Below are 19,281 nucleotides of genomic sequence, written 5' to 3' on the forward strand. Positions count from 1 at the left end.
TTTTTGTTGTTCAGTTGCTCGGTCTTGTCTGCCTCTTTGGTCTTTGGGGGTTTGCTATAGGAAGAACAGGGTTTCGGCTGAACCCCCTGACCAGGCAGGGGAGAATGAGAGGAGCTCTTTCTGGGTTTAGATCAGTCGTTCTTAATCTTTTTGGGATCATAGTTTCTTCGGAAATATAAAGATACCTGTAGACTTTCTCCTCAGTGCTGTGCTGTGCTTATCGCTCAGTCGTGTCCAACTCTGCGACCCCAAGGACTGTAGCCCACCAGGCTCCTCTGTCCGTGGGGATTCTCCAGGCAAGAATACTGCAGTGGGTTGCCATGCTCTCCTGCAGGGATCTTCCCAACCCAGGGATCAAACCCAGGTCTCTCACATTGCAGGTAGATTCTTTACCACCTGGTAGGCTACTAGTCCATGGGGTCGCAAAGAGTCGGACACGACTGAGTGACTTCACTTTCACTCTTTACCAGCTGAGCCACCAGGGAAGCTTTCTCCTTAGTGTCAGCTACAAATTGGCACTTGCCATGGGCACTTGTCATCTACCTATCTACCTCTACAACGACTAAGTCATCTGCTGCTGTAGCTGCTGACCTTCCCTACCACCTGCAGAGATGAGGCACTTTGTGCTTTGGTAGAAGAGGGGTGGAAACTGGCAGGACAGGTCTTCAGATATTTTCAGGGGCTGATTTTATGAGCCCAGTTCTTGAATCGCCCCATATCTAGAAAAACACTAAAATCCGTCATGATGACGATTGTTTCTCATAACTAGCAGAAGCCTCACGAGACCAACAGAAACCTGAAAAAATACGTGCTTGATGGCATGTATTCACCAAAATCACATATATACTGTCCTTACCCCTAAACTCTGGAGCAGTTTCTCAGAGCTATCTGAGGTGCTGTCTCCCAGGCTACAGTCCTCATTTTGCTCCAAAGAAAATTTAACTTGCAACTCACACATTATGCATTTTTTTTAAGTCAACATCACAAAAATATGCATGCATGTAGTTTTTGTTTTTTGGGTTTTTTTTGCCATGCTGTGTGTCACGTGGCGTCTTAGTTTCTTGACCAAGGATTGATGTCATGCTCCCTGCAGTGGAAGCTCAGAGTCTTAACCACTGAACTGCCAGGGAAGTCCCTGCATAAACATCTTGTATCGTTAATCCCCAGAAGTGCATCCTTGGTTCCTGAGTCTTTTGAGAATCTCTCCCTTAAACCTGGAGTCTGAGCCTCTGCCAGGGCACTGCCTTGCCGGGAACAGATGACTCAGCTCACTCTTCAAGGAGGAAAGCTCCTCCATCAGAAAGGCTGCAGGTCTCTACCAGCCCTGGGCGGGAATCTGGGATTGACCTCCGGATTGGCGCTGCTGACCCCTGAGGCTGACTTGGGATGAACCTCCCAGAAGCAAGAGGACTTCTGAAAGCAAGTCCCTACTTCTGAAAGGAAAGGCAATAAATAAGTCTGTGTCCAGCCTCACCTATCATCTATTTCCTCCACTTCCCTTCTGGTCCCCTCGCTGGGTCAGCTTGTGCTGGAAGGCTCCATGAAGGGAGCACCCTAAAGGTAACCCATGTGTTGGAAAGTGAAGGGCAGACAAAGGTGAGGTTTTCATCTTCCCTCTGCATTTGTTTACATTTTTTTTTATCCTTGAGATAACTCTTTCCCTTCATTCTTCCAGTCTTGCCTGGCAGCAGCCTCACCTCAACATTCTCTTGGTAGGAATGGGCCTGTGACCTCTCCTCACCCACTTCCCTTCCCTCTATCAGCCAGATGGACTTTCATTGCAAATTGGCCCTGGCCTCCCCTCTTCTGGGAGCCTGCTCCACTTGCTGGCTTTCTCATCTACACAAATAAGATGCCTACAGGCTTTCTTATCTACACAAAAAAGACACATCCCAGTGGGCCCCTTCTATCTGCCAGTTGGCTTTATATTCTCCTGCTTCCAGTCTGAACATCAGCTTCCTTCTTTTGCTTGTGTCCCCAGGGGTGGCAGCAGTGTCAACGGGAACTCCCAGAGCTGACAGATGACAGGAGGGGATGAAGGGCAGCCCCCAGCTTCCAAGGACTGCACTTGCAGCCTCCTGACTCAGGGACACATGCTGGTTGCCCTCCACACATTCAGGCACACAGGTTAATCTACCGCTGGAATGAGCTGGGGCTCAGGGAATATTGGGACTCTAGTCATTGAGGAGTGCACAGTCTAAAGCAGATGGGCAAGGAGCCAGAACTGACACAGACGAGCTGTAACCCTCTAGGCCTGGCCCAGCTTTCCAACTTGGTTGAAGGTCTGCTTCCCTCACACTCCTGAGCTGTGCCTCCAGCCTCAGCTGTTCCAACCAAGGAGGGGGAAAGGAAGGGGCTGTGTGGGAGGTCTGGGCCCTTTATTTCACAAGGATGCAGGGGCTGGGGAGAACTTTGGGCTCCCCTCTTGACCTATCTGCCTTTGGAGACTGAAGTCCCCTTGAGAGGTGTTGACTGGATGAGAACACTTCTTGAATATAGCCTTGGAGGAGAGGGAGCCATAGAGAGGAAGAGGCTCCTGGTGATAAGTGGCCCCTGTTGCCAAAGGGTCCTATCCTACCTCACCTCTGTATCTGGGATTCTGATGCATTGAAGACCACTGCCAAAAGGGGCCCAGCCCAGACAGGATCCAGTCTCCCTTCCATATCACATCACCATGGCAACCATCACCTAAGAGGTCCCAGTGCTGATAGAGGACCAACCCATGAGGACAGGGAAATATGCCCTGTTAACTCCAGGAACTTTGGGGGCTGGATAATACTCAGCCTCCCAGGCTTGGGCAGGAAGATGGGAATAATGGCCCCCTCTCCCCTCTCCAGCAGTTTTCTGCCTCACATGGAGAAGCTTGAACCTGGGCTTAGCAGACCCTTACAGATCTGATCCCTTCATACTGGGAGAGGCAGAGCTGGGATCCAGCTACCCAGGGTCTGAAAGCTACCTCCTGTCCTTGGCTCAGCTCTGATTAGAACCCTGAAGAATCTGGACAAAGGAACCCTGACTTTCGACTCTCTCTGTGACCCAGCATTTTCCTGCCCTGGGTTCTGAGGAAGCCTATCACCCTCTACTCCCCACCCTAGCACCTTCTGATGTCAGAGGCAAGTGAGGCCAGGTCAGAGGCACCGGGTATCTATTTCCTGTCACTGCACCTGCTCCAGCTCTGTGTCCCCTCGGGCTTGGGATGTTGCTGTTGCCATGCCAACAACAACATTCACTCTCAGAGGGGCCGTTACTGGGCTGCAGGCCCCTTTGTGCCAACCTCAATATCACCAACAGTATGACTTGCAAAAAGCGAAAGCCCAGCCCCCAGGACACCGTATTCCATGTAAGATTCTCCCCGCTGCTCCCAGCCTTAGTTTATGCATCTGCATGGTCCAATACGGGAACCTCTGTTTGCAGCCCTGCCCTGGGTCACCCAGGACCGGTCCTTCACTCTCTCGGGCTCCTGGAGTACATAATCAGAGATGTCTGCGACCAGGAGTAGCCATCAGGCTGCTTTCCTCAGAGGTAACTGTCCACAGCCCAGAGACACCAGCCTTTCCTGGTCCCTGTGACCGACCCTAACCTGTCAGTACCGCTGTGCCCTGACACTGTCCCTTCTTTTTCCCCTATGTCATGACCTTTTTTGACTTAACCATGGAGTGACCTTCCCTTAATCTTGACTCTGGAGCTGGTTACTTCCTGCAGTGGTCTTCTCTCCTTTCCTTCCTAGTAGTCCTCCTGCAGGTCTTCCTAGTAGCCCAGAACCACCACCCGGTGAGAAGCTAGCTCCCCGCACCCCGCATCCCGCCGCCTTCTGTCCATGTAAGCAACAAAGCAGCGGACAAAGGAGGAGAGAGCCTCCTGGATGCCTTCTGTGGAAACAGGGCCACAGCGTTCAAACCCTCCCGCAGACATGCCACAGCTTCCACCGCTTCCGAGAGGCGTGCTACCAGGAGGCATTGCTCTCCAACAGAACAGCAAGAGTGCAGCCCAGGGGAGAACTACTGCAAGGTATGGGGCGGGGCTGCTGTAGGGCCTGGGCAGGATGCTGCCAGCAGCTGCTGCAGGGCTGGAGGGGTGCTGACATCCAGGTGCCTCCAGTAGGTGCGGGGAGGGAGATACCAAAGCCGGAGAGAGAGGAGTCACTGTTCGGATTGCCCTGAGAAGCTGAGTTACAGTCCAGGACCGCCTGGCCCCTCCTGAACTGGCTGGTCCTGAACTTGCCGGCTCTCTCTTCACCCAACTGATCCTACTCAACACTTTGCACCACACGGCTCAGTGCAGCCTGGTTGTGAGGGGAGACATGAAAGCAGTCCCAGGCCTTGCCTGCAGGCCAACAAACTCCAGCCCCGACCCTGCTCTCTGCAAGGCTGCAGCGGTGGCTTCTCTGCCTGGCACTCAGCCAGTTGGTCTCAGGTGAGACAGTGACCCCCAGCCTGCAGCTCTGAACCCCTCCTCTGTGCTCCTTCAACTCCAAGCCCTTCCTCCCATTGGCCCCATAAGTTCAGAGCCCCACTCCACCTGCCCCCTAGCCCTGAGCCTTGCCCACTCACTAATGCCCAGCTCTGAGCCCCACCCTTTGACAGGCCTCCAAAGCTGATCTGTTTTCACCAACCTTCCCAACCTCTATCAACACCCCAACCTCTCAACCTTGTCAGGCTGACCCTTAGCTTTGAGGTCTATCCTCCTTCCCCATGCCCCAGCCCTTCAGGATTTCCACTAACCCTAACTCCCCACCCCCACCCCCACTGTAAAGCAGTTCCTGTGCCTCTCCAGGTGGCAGAGATGGGGGAGTTTCAGGTCGTGACATCCACACACAGGATGCTCTTCCCTTGGGGCAGGAGCGGGGTCTTCGCAGAGGACCTGTCCCCCAGCACGTGTGTCACCGCACTTCCCCGGACAGCCCTGCTCTGCTCCCAGGCCTAGGCCACCTGACCATCCCAGAGGACAAGCCGCTTCCCACTCCACTCCTGGTGATCATCACCCCTCCAGCCACCCCCCAAAAAAACGTGAGTGTGTGCCCACACCTGCCTGCTCCCGGTGGTGGCTGAGGCCAGTGAGACAGGCAGCCAGCCCCCACCTGAGTCCAGAATTCACAGGGCTCCCCATCCCTCATTCTTCTTTCACTTTCTCTTCCAGAGGAAACCCTGTCCCACCTTCTCCTGCCAAGGCAGTGACTGCTTCAAAGTGACTGAGGGCCTGCACTTCTGTGAGGTGGGGCCCTGGAGTGCTCCAAGGTCCAGCGCTGCCCTCCCTTAGAACTGCAGGGCTCCTCCTGCCTGGACAGAGGGGGGTCGGCAGCTGAATCTGGCTGGAGCTAGACCTGCTGGGGCCCAAGCTGTTGGACCCCTCTTAGCTCCATATAATGCTGAAATCCAGGATGGCAGCTGGAATCCTCCAAGTCCCCGTGACATGCCCCTTGTTTCTGATCGCCTTGTATGTTCTCTGGGAACTAGCTGGCTGGGAACCAGCGGCCCAGTGAAGTCCGACTCAGCCCATAGCTCCACTTCACATTTTTTTTTTCCCAATATTTATTTATGGCTGCATCTGGCCTTAGTTGTGGACTGTGGCATCTAGTTCCTTGACCAGGGGTTGAATCCTGGCCCCCTGCATTGGGAGCACGGAGTCTTAGCCACTGGACAACCAGGGAAGTCCCCCACTTAACACTTTTTGCCTCCATGAATGGGGGATGAAGGCAAGGGGAGAATGAATAGTCCCATCTCTTCTTGTAGCTGAAACAATCCAGCTCAGGCCACTCTGCAGGGTGCAGCCAGGCCTGCCTGGCAGGGACCCCCAGGTGTCATGGGGCTGTGGCTCAGCCCCGCTACCAAGAGTGCTGCCAAGCCTTGGCCCCTGACAGCTGCCTCCAGCTGTATGGGAACCTCCATTTCAACAGGGCAGCACCAGGGGCCACCAGAAGCCCCCTGCACGGGACCCTGGCTGGGGCTGCTTCTCCTCCACTCTGCCCTGCTCTTGGTCCTGCTCACCTAGCTAGGCCAGGCTGAGTCAGGTAGCAGCAGGCAGGAAGACCCTTTAGGCCCTGGAAGTTGCCAGGCCCACTGCCAGCTCTGATTCCTGTGACTGTATCTTTAGTGAAAGGGATTTATCAAGACTGCAGCTCTGTGCTAGAGGTTCCCAGGGCGTAGGCCTGAACATGATGCCCTCCAAGGGGGCAGGCTGGAGTTTTGTCTGATAAAACAGAACAATCTCCTATCTGATCCCCATCAAGTATGAGGACCCCAAAGTCCTGCAGGAGCAGTTTCTTTATCTGTAAAATGTGCCCAGTCCTGGGACTTCACTGATAGTCCAGTGGTTAAGACTCTGTCCTTCCAGTGCAGGGGGTGCAAGTGTGATCCGTGGTTGGGAAACTAAGATTCCACATGCCTCTGTGTGGCCAAAAAAAACAGCAGAAGCCAAAAAAGAAATGCTCGTCCCTGTCCACTTTTCCCTGACCCTCCCCAGACTTTGACACAAAGAGGGGGCTGGAATTGGGGTTCCCCGGATTTCCTGAAGTGACCTCAGCCCTCTTTATCTCGAAGGGTGTGAATCAATCCCCTTTACCCTCATCCTCAACTCAGCTTTGAAACTAAATTCAAATAAACTTGAGCTCCATTTGTGCTATGGATATTTCCAGGAAAAGAAAATTGGGAAGAAGTTACTTTTTCTGGAAGAGATTTGCTTATTCAAACTGGTCACTAGGGCAGCAACTCTGAGCTTAGGGGAAAAGGAGGGGGAATGGACTAGAAGTCACATGGTCACTCCTTCCCCAGAACTGACCCTTCAGTTTGGGTCAGAGCTTAAGAGAAAAAGTACTCATTAAGAAGACTCACTAACTCAATAAACATGTTCTCAGGGTCAGTTTGTGTGCCAGAAACAACACTGGAGTAATAAGGAAAAGATACAGCCTGTCCTCAGGGAGCTTACAGCTTCGTGAAATGGCCAATAGACTGGGAGAGACTGGTCCTCGACACCCTAATCTGAGCTGGCCCTTCTGTCCATCTGGAGCAGCCTCCTTATCTTAGGTGGAGAAGGGCAGTCCCCAAAGGAGGAAAGCCTTGCCCAGTGGCCAGTGAATCAGGGGAAAGGGCTGGAGAACACCGAAGTGCAGGCTCGGGCTGTCGTGAGTGCTGAGCGGGGGCCCCCTCCCTTGCTGTCTCTCCTCCTGAGGAGAGAGGATGGGGCCTCAGCACAGACACTGCGTATGACACACAGTCACACCCCTGACAACGCGCGTTAGCCTCCCTTTTCCTCACACAGCCCTGTGAGGCAGGCAGGACGGCTGGTCACACACCCCTGCTGAGGCTAAGGGAGGAAATGGGGCCGTGGGTGGCAGTGTCCTCCCGTCACACACCCCTGCTGAGGCTAAGGGAGGAAATGGGGCCGTGGGTGGCAGTGTCTTCCCGTCACACACCCCTGCTGAGGCTAAGGGAGGAAATGCTGCCGTGGGTGGCAGTGTCTGTGGCATGGAAGTTGGAGTCACACGTTTCAGTTGCGAGACCTTGGTCAGGACGCTTAACCTTTCTGAGTCTCAGTTTCTCCACCTGGAAAATGGGGGTATGCGGTTCTTCATAGTGTTCTCTCTCAAGCTAGGACAGAATAGGTACCTGGGGAGGAAGGCCAGTGTCGCCCTGCCTGGAAGTGCGAGGAGCTGAGGATGAAACTGAGAAAACGTTTTCCCTTAAAGTGACCATCTTCCTTCCGGGGCCTGGATAAGGAACTCTGGCCGCTCGAGGGCTGATGTCGAGGGGAGTCCTTAGGAAAAGCTTTCCAGAATAGGGAGCCAAGGGTACCACAGGACTTAAGGAGTTAACGGGGGCGGGGGGGCGGGGGGGAGGAGCCCCCTCAACCCCCACATTGGCACAGCATGCTGGGACTTGCAGGCTGGCTGACCATCGTGTGGCGTAGGGGCTGCTGGGAAATGTAGTCATTGACCGGGTCCTGGCCGAGGTTCCGCACACCCAGCAGCGGTGACAGCTCAGGAGGTAGGCAGCAAAACAGGGGGCCAGGAGTGAGTGCGGAGCAGGGAAGCCAGGGCAGGGCTGGGCAGGAGGGACTGGGCAAGCTGAGGGCTGGGTACCCTGTCCTGAGGCTGTCAGAACCGGACACCCGCAGCCTTTGGCTGATGCAATGTGGCCTGCTGGGCTGGGGGAGGGCCAAGGAGTAATGGGACACTTGCCCATCTCCAAGGCAAGAGGGACAGGACGGGAGTCCTGGTCCAGAACGAGACACTCCCTTCCCAAGATACATGCAGATACACCCCTGACACCTCCCAGGCAGCTGTTAGCAGAACTAACACTGCTCCCCCAAAAGGGAGGCAGAGCCCCCATCCCCGAGCAATTAAGACCATATCCTCCTCTCCGGTAATGGGACAGGGCACCGCACGGCCAGCAAGTAGACTGGATCCCACTAAGGAGCGACTGGATGCCCTTCAGGACAGAGGGCGGCATAGCAAATTGTACCTCCCATCAGAGGCAAAGGATGGCAAAGGGGGAGGAGGAGGGAGACGATGGGGCCTCCTCCACCTTCTCCCAGCAGAGCCCCGCCTCCCTGCCAGCGGTCCTCAGAGGCAACTCCATCACATCCCGGGTGACGTGTTGACATAAAGGGCCTCCCTTCTGCCCTTCCCCAGGGTGTGCAGAGGCCGGCATGGACCAGTCTGTGGCCATCCAGGAGACCCTGGCTGATGGGGACTATTGCGTCATCATATCCTTCCCTGCAGCCTGCAGCTCCCAGCCCCAGGGCCTCCCTGCCTGGGCTTGGGAAGTGGAATGGCAGGTGTCTACGTGTCTCTCTGGTTGCCTCCCTCTGTCTGTGCCATGAGGGGAGGGGGGACACAGGGGTGGAGGGAAGGAACCCAGTACTTACTAAGTACTCAGTTCTGGACTCTCTGCCTTATGGTTTAAATACTCAGTTATCCTCCCACCCCCTGTGAAGTTGGGGGTTGATATCCCTATTTTACAGATGAGAAAGGGTCAGAGAGGTGAAGGGACCTGCCCAGGGTCACACAGTAAACCTGCATGGGTGAGGGCAGAGCAAGCCAGGGCAAGGCTGGTGGGGCGGGCCAGGTTGGGCAAGGCCTGGATGCAGGCTTCCTTTCCCTTTGCCTTGACCCTGAGCGGCAGGCGGTGCAAGGTATGCTGTGCGAGGGCGACAGCAGGCAGAGCCGCCTCCTGGGACTCGTGCGCTGCCATCCGCAGCGAGGTGGCCAGGAACACGCGTAAGTGATGGAGTTGGGCCTTGCCTGTTTGGCTTTATTGTTTCCATCGTCCCTCCAGCTGGATTTCACACCTTCTAGAACAGAGTCTGAGGCTTCTAGAATAATTATAATAATGATGGTTAATAGTTTCTGAACACTATATGTCCAGCCCTATGTATTAATAGCTCATATAGTCCTCAAAATCTGATGAGAAACCCCGTGGCCTGACTATCTTGGATTCCAACCTAGGCTTTGTTACACCTTGAGCAAACCTCAATGTGTCCAAACTAAAGATTAAAATGAGTTTCTGCATATAAAGTAGTTAAAATGCTGTGAAGCACGTAAAAAGTGCTGCATAAATGTTGCTAGTAACACCCACCTGTTACCCAGAAACAGAGCAAGAATAATGATCAAAGTTCTCACAGCTGAAAAGTGACCCTCAGGGTCTCAGATCTGGGAAGGAGGAGGCTTAGACATTTTTGAACCCATCACTCTTCCTTTACAGATGGAAAAACTGAGGTTCAGGGAGGGAGAGGAGGAGGTGAGGATTGCCCTGTTCTTGTCACACACAGTCCTAGAATGCACAAGGGGGAGATTATGCATGGGTTTTACTAACAAAGCGGGGTTAGTCCCCAAAGTGAGGCAAGTCCAGCCTTGATGACCCATTAGTCTCTGATGGGCAACATTGTGCAGAGAGGCATGAGCACACCCCCCAGGGACCAAGGAGGGAATGCGAGCCGAGCACCCTGAGGCTTCCGCGTTGGACTGAGGAATGGCCGCATGCACCCTGGCCTTAACGATGCTTCCTGCCCTCAGTCTCTTCCTGTATACGCACCGGAGGATGGCCATTACCGGGGACGATGTCTCCTTGGACCAGATCGTGCCAGTCTCTCGGGATTTCACACTGGAAGAAGGTGCCACAGTGGGCGGGATGGGATGATCCCTTTCCTCAGGGCTCCCAGGTCATTTCTGCCCTGATTGGGGGTGGGGTGGTGGGAGCAAGGATGATGCTCAATAGCTAAGGGCCTTTTCCTTTCCCTCCCTGCAGTGTCCCCGGATGGTGAGCTCTACATTCTTGGTGAGTGGTCCTTTCAGTCTGAGTTGGGTCCTTGGGCAAACTGCAGAGAGAGGAGTGGGGTGAAGAGTACCCTCTGATCACCTCACTGTGGCACTCAAGACCCTGTTGGATTAGCCCCGCTCATCAATCCAGTCACTCTCTTTCCTGCTTGCTGAACTTGGAACCCTCTGCCTTCCAAGTACTTCACACGTGACAAGTTTTCACCACGGAGCCCCTGCCCACGCAGCTCCCTCCTCCTCAAAGCCCTCACTCCTTCAGGGCTTCATTGCACACTCAGTTTCCCCAGAAAGCCTTTGTTGAGTTCCTGAGATTGTCTGTATCCTGAAAGTGTTTGTACCTCACACACATTCCTTTTTCTCATCCTTGCCACCTCTCTGTCATTCACAGTGATTTAATTACTTATGTTCTGTGCCAAGTCACTTCAGTCATGTTGGACTCTTTACTGTGTAGCCTGCCAGGCTCCTCTGTCCATAGGATTCTCCAGGCAAGAATACTGGAGTGGGTTGCCATGCCCTCCTCCAGGGTATCTTCCTGACCCAGGGATCAAACCTGCGCCACTTAAGTCTCCTGCATTGGCAGACGGGTTCTTTACCACTAGCGCCACCTGGGAAGCCCCTAATTATCTATAGTGATCTGTTTAATATCTATCTTCTTTGCTAGACTGTCTAGTTCAGTTCAGTTGCTCAATCGTGTCCAACTCTTTGCTACCCCATGGACTGCAGCACGCCAGGCTTCCCTGTCCATCACCAACTCCTGGAGCTTGCTCAAACTCACGTCCGTCAGGTTGGTGATGCCATCCAACCATCTCATCCTCTGTTGTCCCCTTCTCCTCCTGCCTTCAATTTTTCCCAGCCTCAAAGTCTTTTCCAGTGAGTTAGTCCTTTGTATCAGGTGGCCAATGTATTGAAGCTTCAGTTTCAGCATCTGTCCTTCCAGTGAACACCCAGGACTGATTTCCTTTAGGGTGGACTGGTTGGATCTCCTTGCAGTCCAAGGGACTCTCAAGAGTCTTCTTCAACACCACAGTTCAAAGGCATCAATTCTGCAGCACTCAGCTTTCTTTATGGTCCAACTCTCACATCCATACGTGACTACTGAAAAAACCACAGCTTTGACTAGATGGACCTTTGTCGGCAAAGCAGTGTCTCTGCTTTTTAATATGCTACCTAGGTTGGTCATAGCTTTTCTCCCAAGGAGCAGGCATCTTTTAATTTCATGGCTGTAGTCACCATATGCAGTGGTTTTGGAGCCCAAGAAAATAGTCTCTCACTGTTCCCATTGTTTCCCCATCTACTTGCCATGAAGTGATGACTGGATCCCATGATCTTAGTAGTTTTAAGCCAGCTTTTTCACACTTCTCTTTCACTTTCATCAAGAGGCTCTTTAGTTCCTCTTCGCTTTTTTTTTTTTTTTTTTTTGCTGGACTATAGTCACAGTAGTGAAGTAGTAGTTGTTATAAAAATATTGATAATAGGAATGAATATTTGGTCAAAGATGATCTTGGCCAGGTACTATGCTAAGAGCTTTACACACATCAGGTGGTGCTCTCCTCACAATTCTGTGAGGTCATCACTGCTTTCATTCCTATTTAATGGATGAGGTAATGGGGACCCAGAGAAATTAAGTAATTCAGTAAGTGGTGGGACCAGGATTCAAACTCAGACTACAGACCCTGGAGCCCACACTCTTGATCAGTCTGCTAGACTGCTCCTACTTATTCACTAGCTCAGCACGTGTTTTGGGTGCTCAGGTTACGCTGTAAGCCAGACACCATCCACAGGCTGCTCTCTTCAGCACGGTATTCCCAGTGCCCAGCACGTCCCCGGCACAGCTGGGAGACTGACTGCCAGACATCCCCTCTGCCCACCTCTGTGTGCTTTTCACTCCGCTTGGGTGGGGGAGGGGTGGGAGGGGGAGCGGGTAGGCTATAGTTAGGGAACTTGGTCTCTTCCATCTCCATCCAGAAGGCTATGGCAAGGCTTAGTGGCTTTTCAGAGCCTAGGTCCACCCCCTCTTGTAGACTGAGGGCGATGTTAATTTGGAGCTGGGGGTACAAGGGCTCCCTGCTGTCCCAGCAACAGTCATTAAGTTGACCTATAAGTCAACTGCTTAAGGGTCAAAAGGGCTTTGGGAGCTTGCGCTGCTGACATTCCATTCTGGGGGCTCCAGCTCGAAGATGCACCTTAGCATCTCAGAGGCCAAGAGCTCATGTCCTGCTTCCCCTGCACAGGCTCAGATGTCACCGTCCAGCTGGACACAGCAGAGCTCAGCCTCCTTTTCCAGCTCCCCTTTGGTTCACACACCAGAATGTTCCTCCAGGAAGTTGCCAGGGCCTGTCCAGGTAGGTGAGACCTTAGGCTCCCTGTGGCAGGGGGCAGGGAAGGGGTGGCTGGGCATTGACCTCCCCACCACCAGTTGACTTTGCACACTTTGAACTCACACTGCACAGTTTCTGTGCCCTCTTAAAGCTATTGGCATGAGGCCACAGTGCCCCCAGGTCACCAGCTGGCCACGGCGTTTGTATTTCTGTTTTCCCATTTCTGGATCTGAGTTTTAACTCCAGCAGGGCCCCTTTGGCCTCCTTGCTCTGAGCAGGGCTGAACGGGGTGAGGTGTGATTCTAATACAGAGTCTTCTGTAGATTAGCAAGATCAGCAGCTTCTAGAGGCCCATCTTCCTTCCCTCTGCCAATGACAACTAGAACCAAGGCAAGTCTGCCCTTGAACCCTGTGCCCCACTGCAACTGAGAAAATGGTCTAGCTTTGCACTAGCAGAGAGAGGTTAGTGGCCTCTAGGGCAGAATCTGTTTAGACTAGGAGATTAGCTAGGCAGGTAAAGGAGAGTTGTTCAGATCAGAAGATCAGACAGAGAATATGCAAATTCGAGCCACCAGGTGCTGGAGCTTGGCTGTTTACCCAGCACGGTTACTTCTTTCTTTCCTAGCCAGCATCTTTGTTCTGCAGAAATGGCGGGGGTGGGGTGGGGGAGAAGGGGCGGGCTCCCTTTCTATTGTGGTCTCATCGTGGAGCCTGAATGTCTGGCCACTCCAGCTTCGTTTGCCTGGTGTGCAGGAAGTGGACTGACTGGATGCAAACAGGGGAGTGTGCTAAAAGGAAACAAAATTATAGAGCCTTGAATGCTGAGTTAAAGGATTGATTCTCTAAGCAGGGGGAAATTCATCTCCAAACCTTCAACTAATAAGGATAACTTGTTTTATGAATACCATTGGTAGTTGTATGAGGACCAATCATAGTTTATAGTCCTTGATTGATCATTTTGCCTGCATAAACAAAAAAAGCCTTCAGTATATCTGCATCAAAAATGAATTCTTTAGAAGATAAATACTTTGATAGAAAATTGACCAAAGGAGATGGATAGTGCACAAAATAATACAAATGAACAATATCTTGAAGAAAAAGAAAAAGTATTTGATAAGGTTTTTTAACAAAAGTAATAATAGTCGTAACAGCCAAGAGTATGGACTTTGAAGCTATATGACCTCTTGCATTTGAAACTTGTCTTTGCTGTTCCTTAACTGTGTGACTTTGGGTATCACCTCTCTGAACCTTGGTTTTGTAGATTTGTTTTTTTTTCTTACAGTTCTTTGAAAAAATATTTATTTGGCCGCACTGGTCTTAGTTGTGACACCCTGGATTGATCATCTTCATTGCTGCATGTGGGATTTAGTTCCCTTAACAGGGATCGAACCTGAGGCCCCTGCACTGGGAGCATTGAGTCCTAGCCACTGGACCACCAGGGAGGTCCCTCCCTTTCTTCCAGTTTTATTGAACTCTAGTTAACATACAGCACTGTGTAAATTTAAGGTACACAGCATAATGATTTGACTTAATACCTCATGAAATGATTTCCACAATAAGTTTAGTGAACATCCATCATCTCATATAGATTTAAAATTAAAGACATAGAAAAAAATATTTTTCCCTCGTGATGAGACCTCATGATTTACTCTCTTAACAACTCTCATATATAACATACAGCAGTGTTAGTTAGATGTATTGTGATGCAAATCATATTTCTGCATGTGCTCAATCACTAAGTCATGTCCAACTCTTTTCAACCCCATGGACTGCAGCCTACCAAAGTCCTATCTATGGGATTTCCCAGGCAAGAATACTTGAGTGGGTTGGCATTTTCTTTTCTAGGGGATCTTCCCGACCCCAGGGATCAGACCGATGTCTTCTGTGTTGCCAGGTAGATTCTTTACCTCTGAGTCACCAGGGAAGCCCCATCATATTCCTAGTACTTAATTATCCTATAACTGAAGCTTTAGACTTTTTGACTACCTTCATGTAATCCTTCCTCCCCGCTATGTTACCCCTCCCTCTGGTAACCACAAATCTGACCTCATTTTGAGTTTGCTTGATTGTAGATTTCTATATGTAAAGAATATCTTCCAGGGAATTCCCTGGTGATTCAGTAGTTAAGACTCTGAGGTCCACTGCAGAGGGCCTGGGGTTTAATCCCACAGGCTGCACAGCAAGGCAAAAAAAAAAAAAAAAGGAATATCCTGGGGCTTCCCTGGTGGTTCAATGGTTAAGGATCTGCCTTGTAATGCAAGGGACACTGATTCCATCCCACATGCCTTAGGGCAACTAAGCCTGGCACCACAACTACTACTGGGCCTGCCTTCTCCACCTACTGAAGGCTGAGGGCCCTAAAGCCTGTGTTCTGCAACAAGAGAAACCACCACAAGGAGAAGGCTGCACACCGCAACTAGAGTAATTCCTGCTCTCCATATCTAGAGAAGGCCTGAGTGCAGGGACAAAGACTCAACACAGCCAAAAATAAACACATATTTGGGAGGGAAAAAAAAGAGAGAATATGTTCCTCAGGGAATTGTGAGAATTAAATGAGATAATACATATGAAAATGCCCAGCACATAGTAGGAACTCAGAGACTATTTCCTCAGCTAACACTCATCATGGACTTATTGTGTATTAGACACTGAAGAACTTTCAGCACATTATCTCATTTTCCTTACCACAACCCTTCAGGGCAGGTATTATATCTCCATCTTACAGATGAGAAAACTGAGGTTCAGGGAAGGTAAGTGCCTTGCCCGAATACATAGCTGGTATAAACAATAGAGGCAGCATTAGACTGGATTAGAGAGTCTCCTCCAGAACCTGACCTCTTGAGTTTCACTCTAATGCATCCTAAACTCATGCCAACCCATCCCATCTAAACTGCTCAGGGAAGATTTCACGTAGGCAGTGATGTTTAAACAGAGACTTGAAGGACAAGTGAGGTTTTTACCAAGCAGGCAACAAGGAGGAAAACAGACATTTGGAGTTAAGAGCAAGTCACTGGGTGGGACTGAAGTTGGGGTGGGAAGATGCTGTGGGGTGAGCTGAGCCAGGAGAGGCCCACAGAGATAGTACATGAAGGGCCTTAAACAACCAACAAAGAGCTTGGACTTTTCTATAGCCTGTGGACAGCTGATGGAGTTTTCAAATGAGCAATGATAAGGCAGGATTTGCATGTTAGGAAAATTCCTCTGGCAACCGGTGCAAAAGAGGGGGACATCAAACAGGGAGATCAGTGGGGATGTATTTGCAGTGATTCAGGCATAAAAAATGAGACTTGGACCAGGGGCCATCATGGGGATGGGGAGGAGAGGATGGACTGGAGAGATCAAACTGATGAGAATGAAGGTGCCGTGGAAACAGTGAGTTTGGGTTATGTTCACAACTTAACCTTCTGTGGTTACAACAGTGCCTAGATGTGTGCGTATGCTCTGTCGTGTCCAACTCTGTGTGGCCCCATGATTGTAGCCTGCCAGGCTCCTCTGTGCATGGAATTTTCCAGCCAAGAATACTAGAGAGGGTAGCCATTTCCTACTCCAGGGGATCTCCCCAACTCAGGGATCGAACCCGAGTCTGTTTGTCTCCTGCATTGGCAGACGGACTCTTTACCATTAGCACCACCTGGTAGGCACTCAATAAATATTTGTTGAATGGAGAAACGGAACTTGATGTCTGTCTGTGAGAATGAGAGAGAGAGAAGAGCTGATGATTTTCCTCTCTTAGGCTTACTCCTCTTCCCTACTCCTGGGGTCTACATGTGAGGTAACCAGCAAGGAAACTATACTAACTCAAGTTCTCTGAGTAGCTGTCAAGATGGACTTCCTCAGGAAGGAATTGGGTGAAAGGGGACTCTCAGAGCCAACAGGCTCTTGGGAATCCATCTGCCCAACCCTTGCATTTTATAGATAAAGGGACCAGAGTCCAAGAAGAGGTTATAGGTGAAAGTAACTAGGTTTTTCCCACTCAGTCCTTGGTGAATAATGTGCAGCACAAAAGGTCAGGGAGTGGAAGTGCCTTGGTCAAGAGATTGCAGTTAGAGAAAAGAATTAGCCAACATGAATTGAGTACCTACTGTGTGCCATAAACGTTTTTTAGATAGTCAGACAACATACAACCACCATGTTCTTCTGTTGAGTCTTGTGAGCAATATAAGTATCTGTTTTATACATGATAGAGTAAACTGACACACGGTGCCTTACCAGAAATCACTCATCAACTGAAGTAATGCAACCAGGTTTGGAACCCCAAGCTATACCTGCAAAGTCCATGGAGTCCAGAGGTTTTGGTTCAGATCCCAGCTCTGCCACTTCCTAGTTGTGAACAATATATTTAATCTCTTTGAGCCTTGGCTTTATTGTTGTGTGTGAGTGTGTGTGTTTTGTTTTTGGCTTGTGTAATCTTAGTTCCCCTACCGGGGATTGAACCCATGCAGTGAAAGTGCAGCGCCCTAACCACTGGACCACTAGGGAATTCCCAAGCCTTGGCTTTATTATTTGTACAGTGGAAATATGAACTTGCCTTACTTACTATTCCAAGGGTTTTGTGAGGATCAGATGAGGTACAGTATGGGTTAATAGCATGTAAATGCTGAAAATAATCTAAAAGCCATGTCTGGCAGTGCCATAATCAGTCTTGCAACCCAAGTCTTTTCATTTATGATGTTCTTACAAATCCAATTCAGTTTGGTCAGGCTCATGCAGTTCTACAAGGGGGACAGGGAGGATAGCATAGGAAACAGCAAGTGTTTGGGAGTCAGGCATACCTGGGTTTGAGTGAGAGGCAGAGAGGACTCAAGAATTTCTAGGAAAGAGGAACGGCAATCTGGTTAAAAGGGAACCATGGAGCTTCTCTTGAAGGTGTATTTCATAGCAAGCACACTGCTTTTACTTAGAGAGTGTGTTTTTTTGGAGAGGCCTGAGAGTTGCTGATGGAGATCATGGATAGTTAAAGCCTCCAACCGGCTCTCTAGCACTGACATCTATTTGAATTCCCACTCTGCCACTCACTCTTCCACCTTAGACTGCACCTGAGCTGAGTTGCCATGGGATAATCATTGCCACGGAATAACAGTTTCCTTTCTCCTTAAATTAGTTGTGAGAATTAGGGACGTAATATACTTGTGAAGCACAGACCTAGGCACATAATTACCACCAGGTCGGAGGAGGTGGCGCTGGTCTATCTTGGTCCAGCACTTTGTTTTCATATTTATTATTGTATTTGAGTCTCAGGTGCACCCTGTGCGAGAGGGAAACAGACTTGGAGCCTCCCCGAGAGGCTGATCGATTTGCTCACGGACGGACAACCGTGCCGAGGTGGAACCGGCTCTTCAAGCCCGTGGCTCAGTATTCCCTCCTTTTTCCTTCCACAGGCTTCGTCCCAGCGATCCCAGATCCTGAGTTCCTGTGGCTGTCTCGATATAGGTGCACTGAGCCGGAGCCCGAGCCGCCCACCCCGCGAAGCTGGAATTCGGCCCCGGGCACCTGGCCGGGGCGTGCCAGAATTGGCGGAGGCAGGTATCGGTCTTGGAAGGCGCGAAAGGGATTGGAGGAGACCTCGCCTCAGGGACGGGCCCCGTTCTGTTTGGGGGCGGGGCTACGAAGCAGACCGGCCTTCGATTGGCGGGGTTGGCACGCGGGGGCGGGCTCCTTTGGGGGGCGGAGCTGGGGGCGGAGCGGCTCGGGGAGCGAGATGAAGAGCTTGAGGAAGCTGGCAGGGAAATGTCCGCCGCCGCCGGCTCTCGGGAGCGCGACTCTGCAGGTCTGGCGGGAGGTGGGAAGCTGGGCTGGGGCTTTGAGCCGGGGGCGGTGGCGGGCCTGGCCCTCGGGCGGGCGGGGTCTGCGGGGTTGTCCGGCGGACGCCTGGGGCGAAGACCAAGGTCCTGGTCCTACGGAGGCGGGGACATTGGGTCCGAAGGGCTCTGGGGATGTTAGTTCTCAGCCCGCTGTGATGAGGGCAGGCGCGGGCCAGTGGGGGTATTCAGGAATCCCGAGGTCGGGATTGTGGTTGTAGTAAAGCTCTGTTCTTGCTTCGCTGTGTGACCCGGGGCAGGTGGCTGCCCCTCTCTGAGCTTCAGTTTCTCCATCCTGACGTTCGAGTCTGACTTGTGTTGGGGATGCACTCCCCATCGCAGAGCGTTCCTTTGGGTGAGGGCTGGTGTATGTACTGGGGCTGCCTGGCTCTCCTGTCGGTCCTCAGCCCCTCTGAGAGATTGGACTCTGCGCAGACCGGGAGTCCAGGAGAGCCCTGTCCACCCTGGGCCTGGAGGCCACAGTGAGGTTACAGGTAAAAGAGACTAGGTTTGTTTTTTTTCCCACCCAGCCCTTGCTGGATAAGGCTGTGCAGCACAAAAGGCCAATTGTTGAGCAGGAGATTGTCTTTTGGAGAGTGAGAGGCCCCCGGCTGAAATTTGGGTCAGTCTAGTGCTTTGGGAGGAGGTATTTTTTGTCCAGCTCCTGGATTTTCGGTCCGGGGCTCCCTGGTGTTTTTTATTCCTGGGTGTGCCCGTGCAGCTCCTGTTACGTCCAGGCTTTGGCATGACCGTGAGTACCCACTTGTGTCCCATTTCTCAGCCACTTGCTAGAGAACTGTCAAGTGCCTGTGCAAGCGTGGGCCGGCACTCCACTTGCTCTTACCGCGCTTGGAAACTGTGAGGGGCGGGGGGGAATAACACATTGCACAAGTTT

The 19,281-nt window shown here is 51.6% G+C and overlaps 1 protein-coding gene across 1 annotated transcript in view; it reads left to right on the forward strand.

Annotated features, from left to right (window-relative positions):
• Positions 1-8,643: 8,643 nt before the first annotated feature.
• INPP5B (inositol polyphosphate-5-phosphatase B) overlaps positions 8,644-19,281 on the forward strand; it is a 51,598-nt gene continuing 40,960 nt past the window's right edge. Inside the window, 7 exon segments of the mRNA XM_068966747.1 lie at positions 8,644-8,694; positions 9,114-9,214; positions 10,010-10,107; positions 10,242-10,271; positions 12,502-12,612; positions 17,967-18,161; positions 18,164-18,355. Coding sequence (XP_068822848.1) covers positions 8,644-8,694; positions 9,114-9,214; positions 10,010-10,107; positions 10,242-10,271; positions 12,502-12,612; positions 17,967-18,161; positions 18,164-18,355 — 778 coding nt within the window.

This window comes from Capricornis sumatraensis, chromosome 2 (assembly GCF_032405125.1).
Source record: "Capricornis sumatraensis isolate serow.1 chromosome 2, serow.2, whole genome shotgun sequence".
In the NCBI taxonomy this organism is placed as follows: Eukaryota; Metazoa; Chordata; class Mammalia; order Artiodactyla; family Bovidae; genus Capricornis; species Capricornis sumatraensis.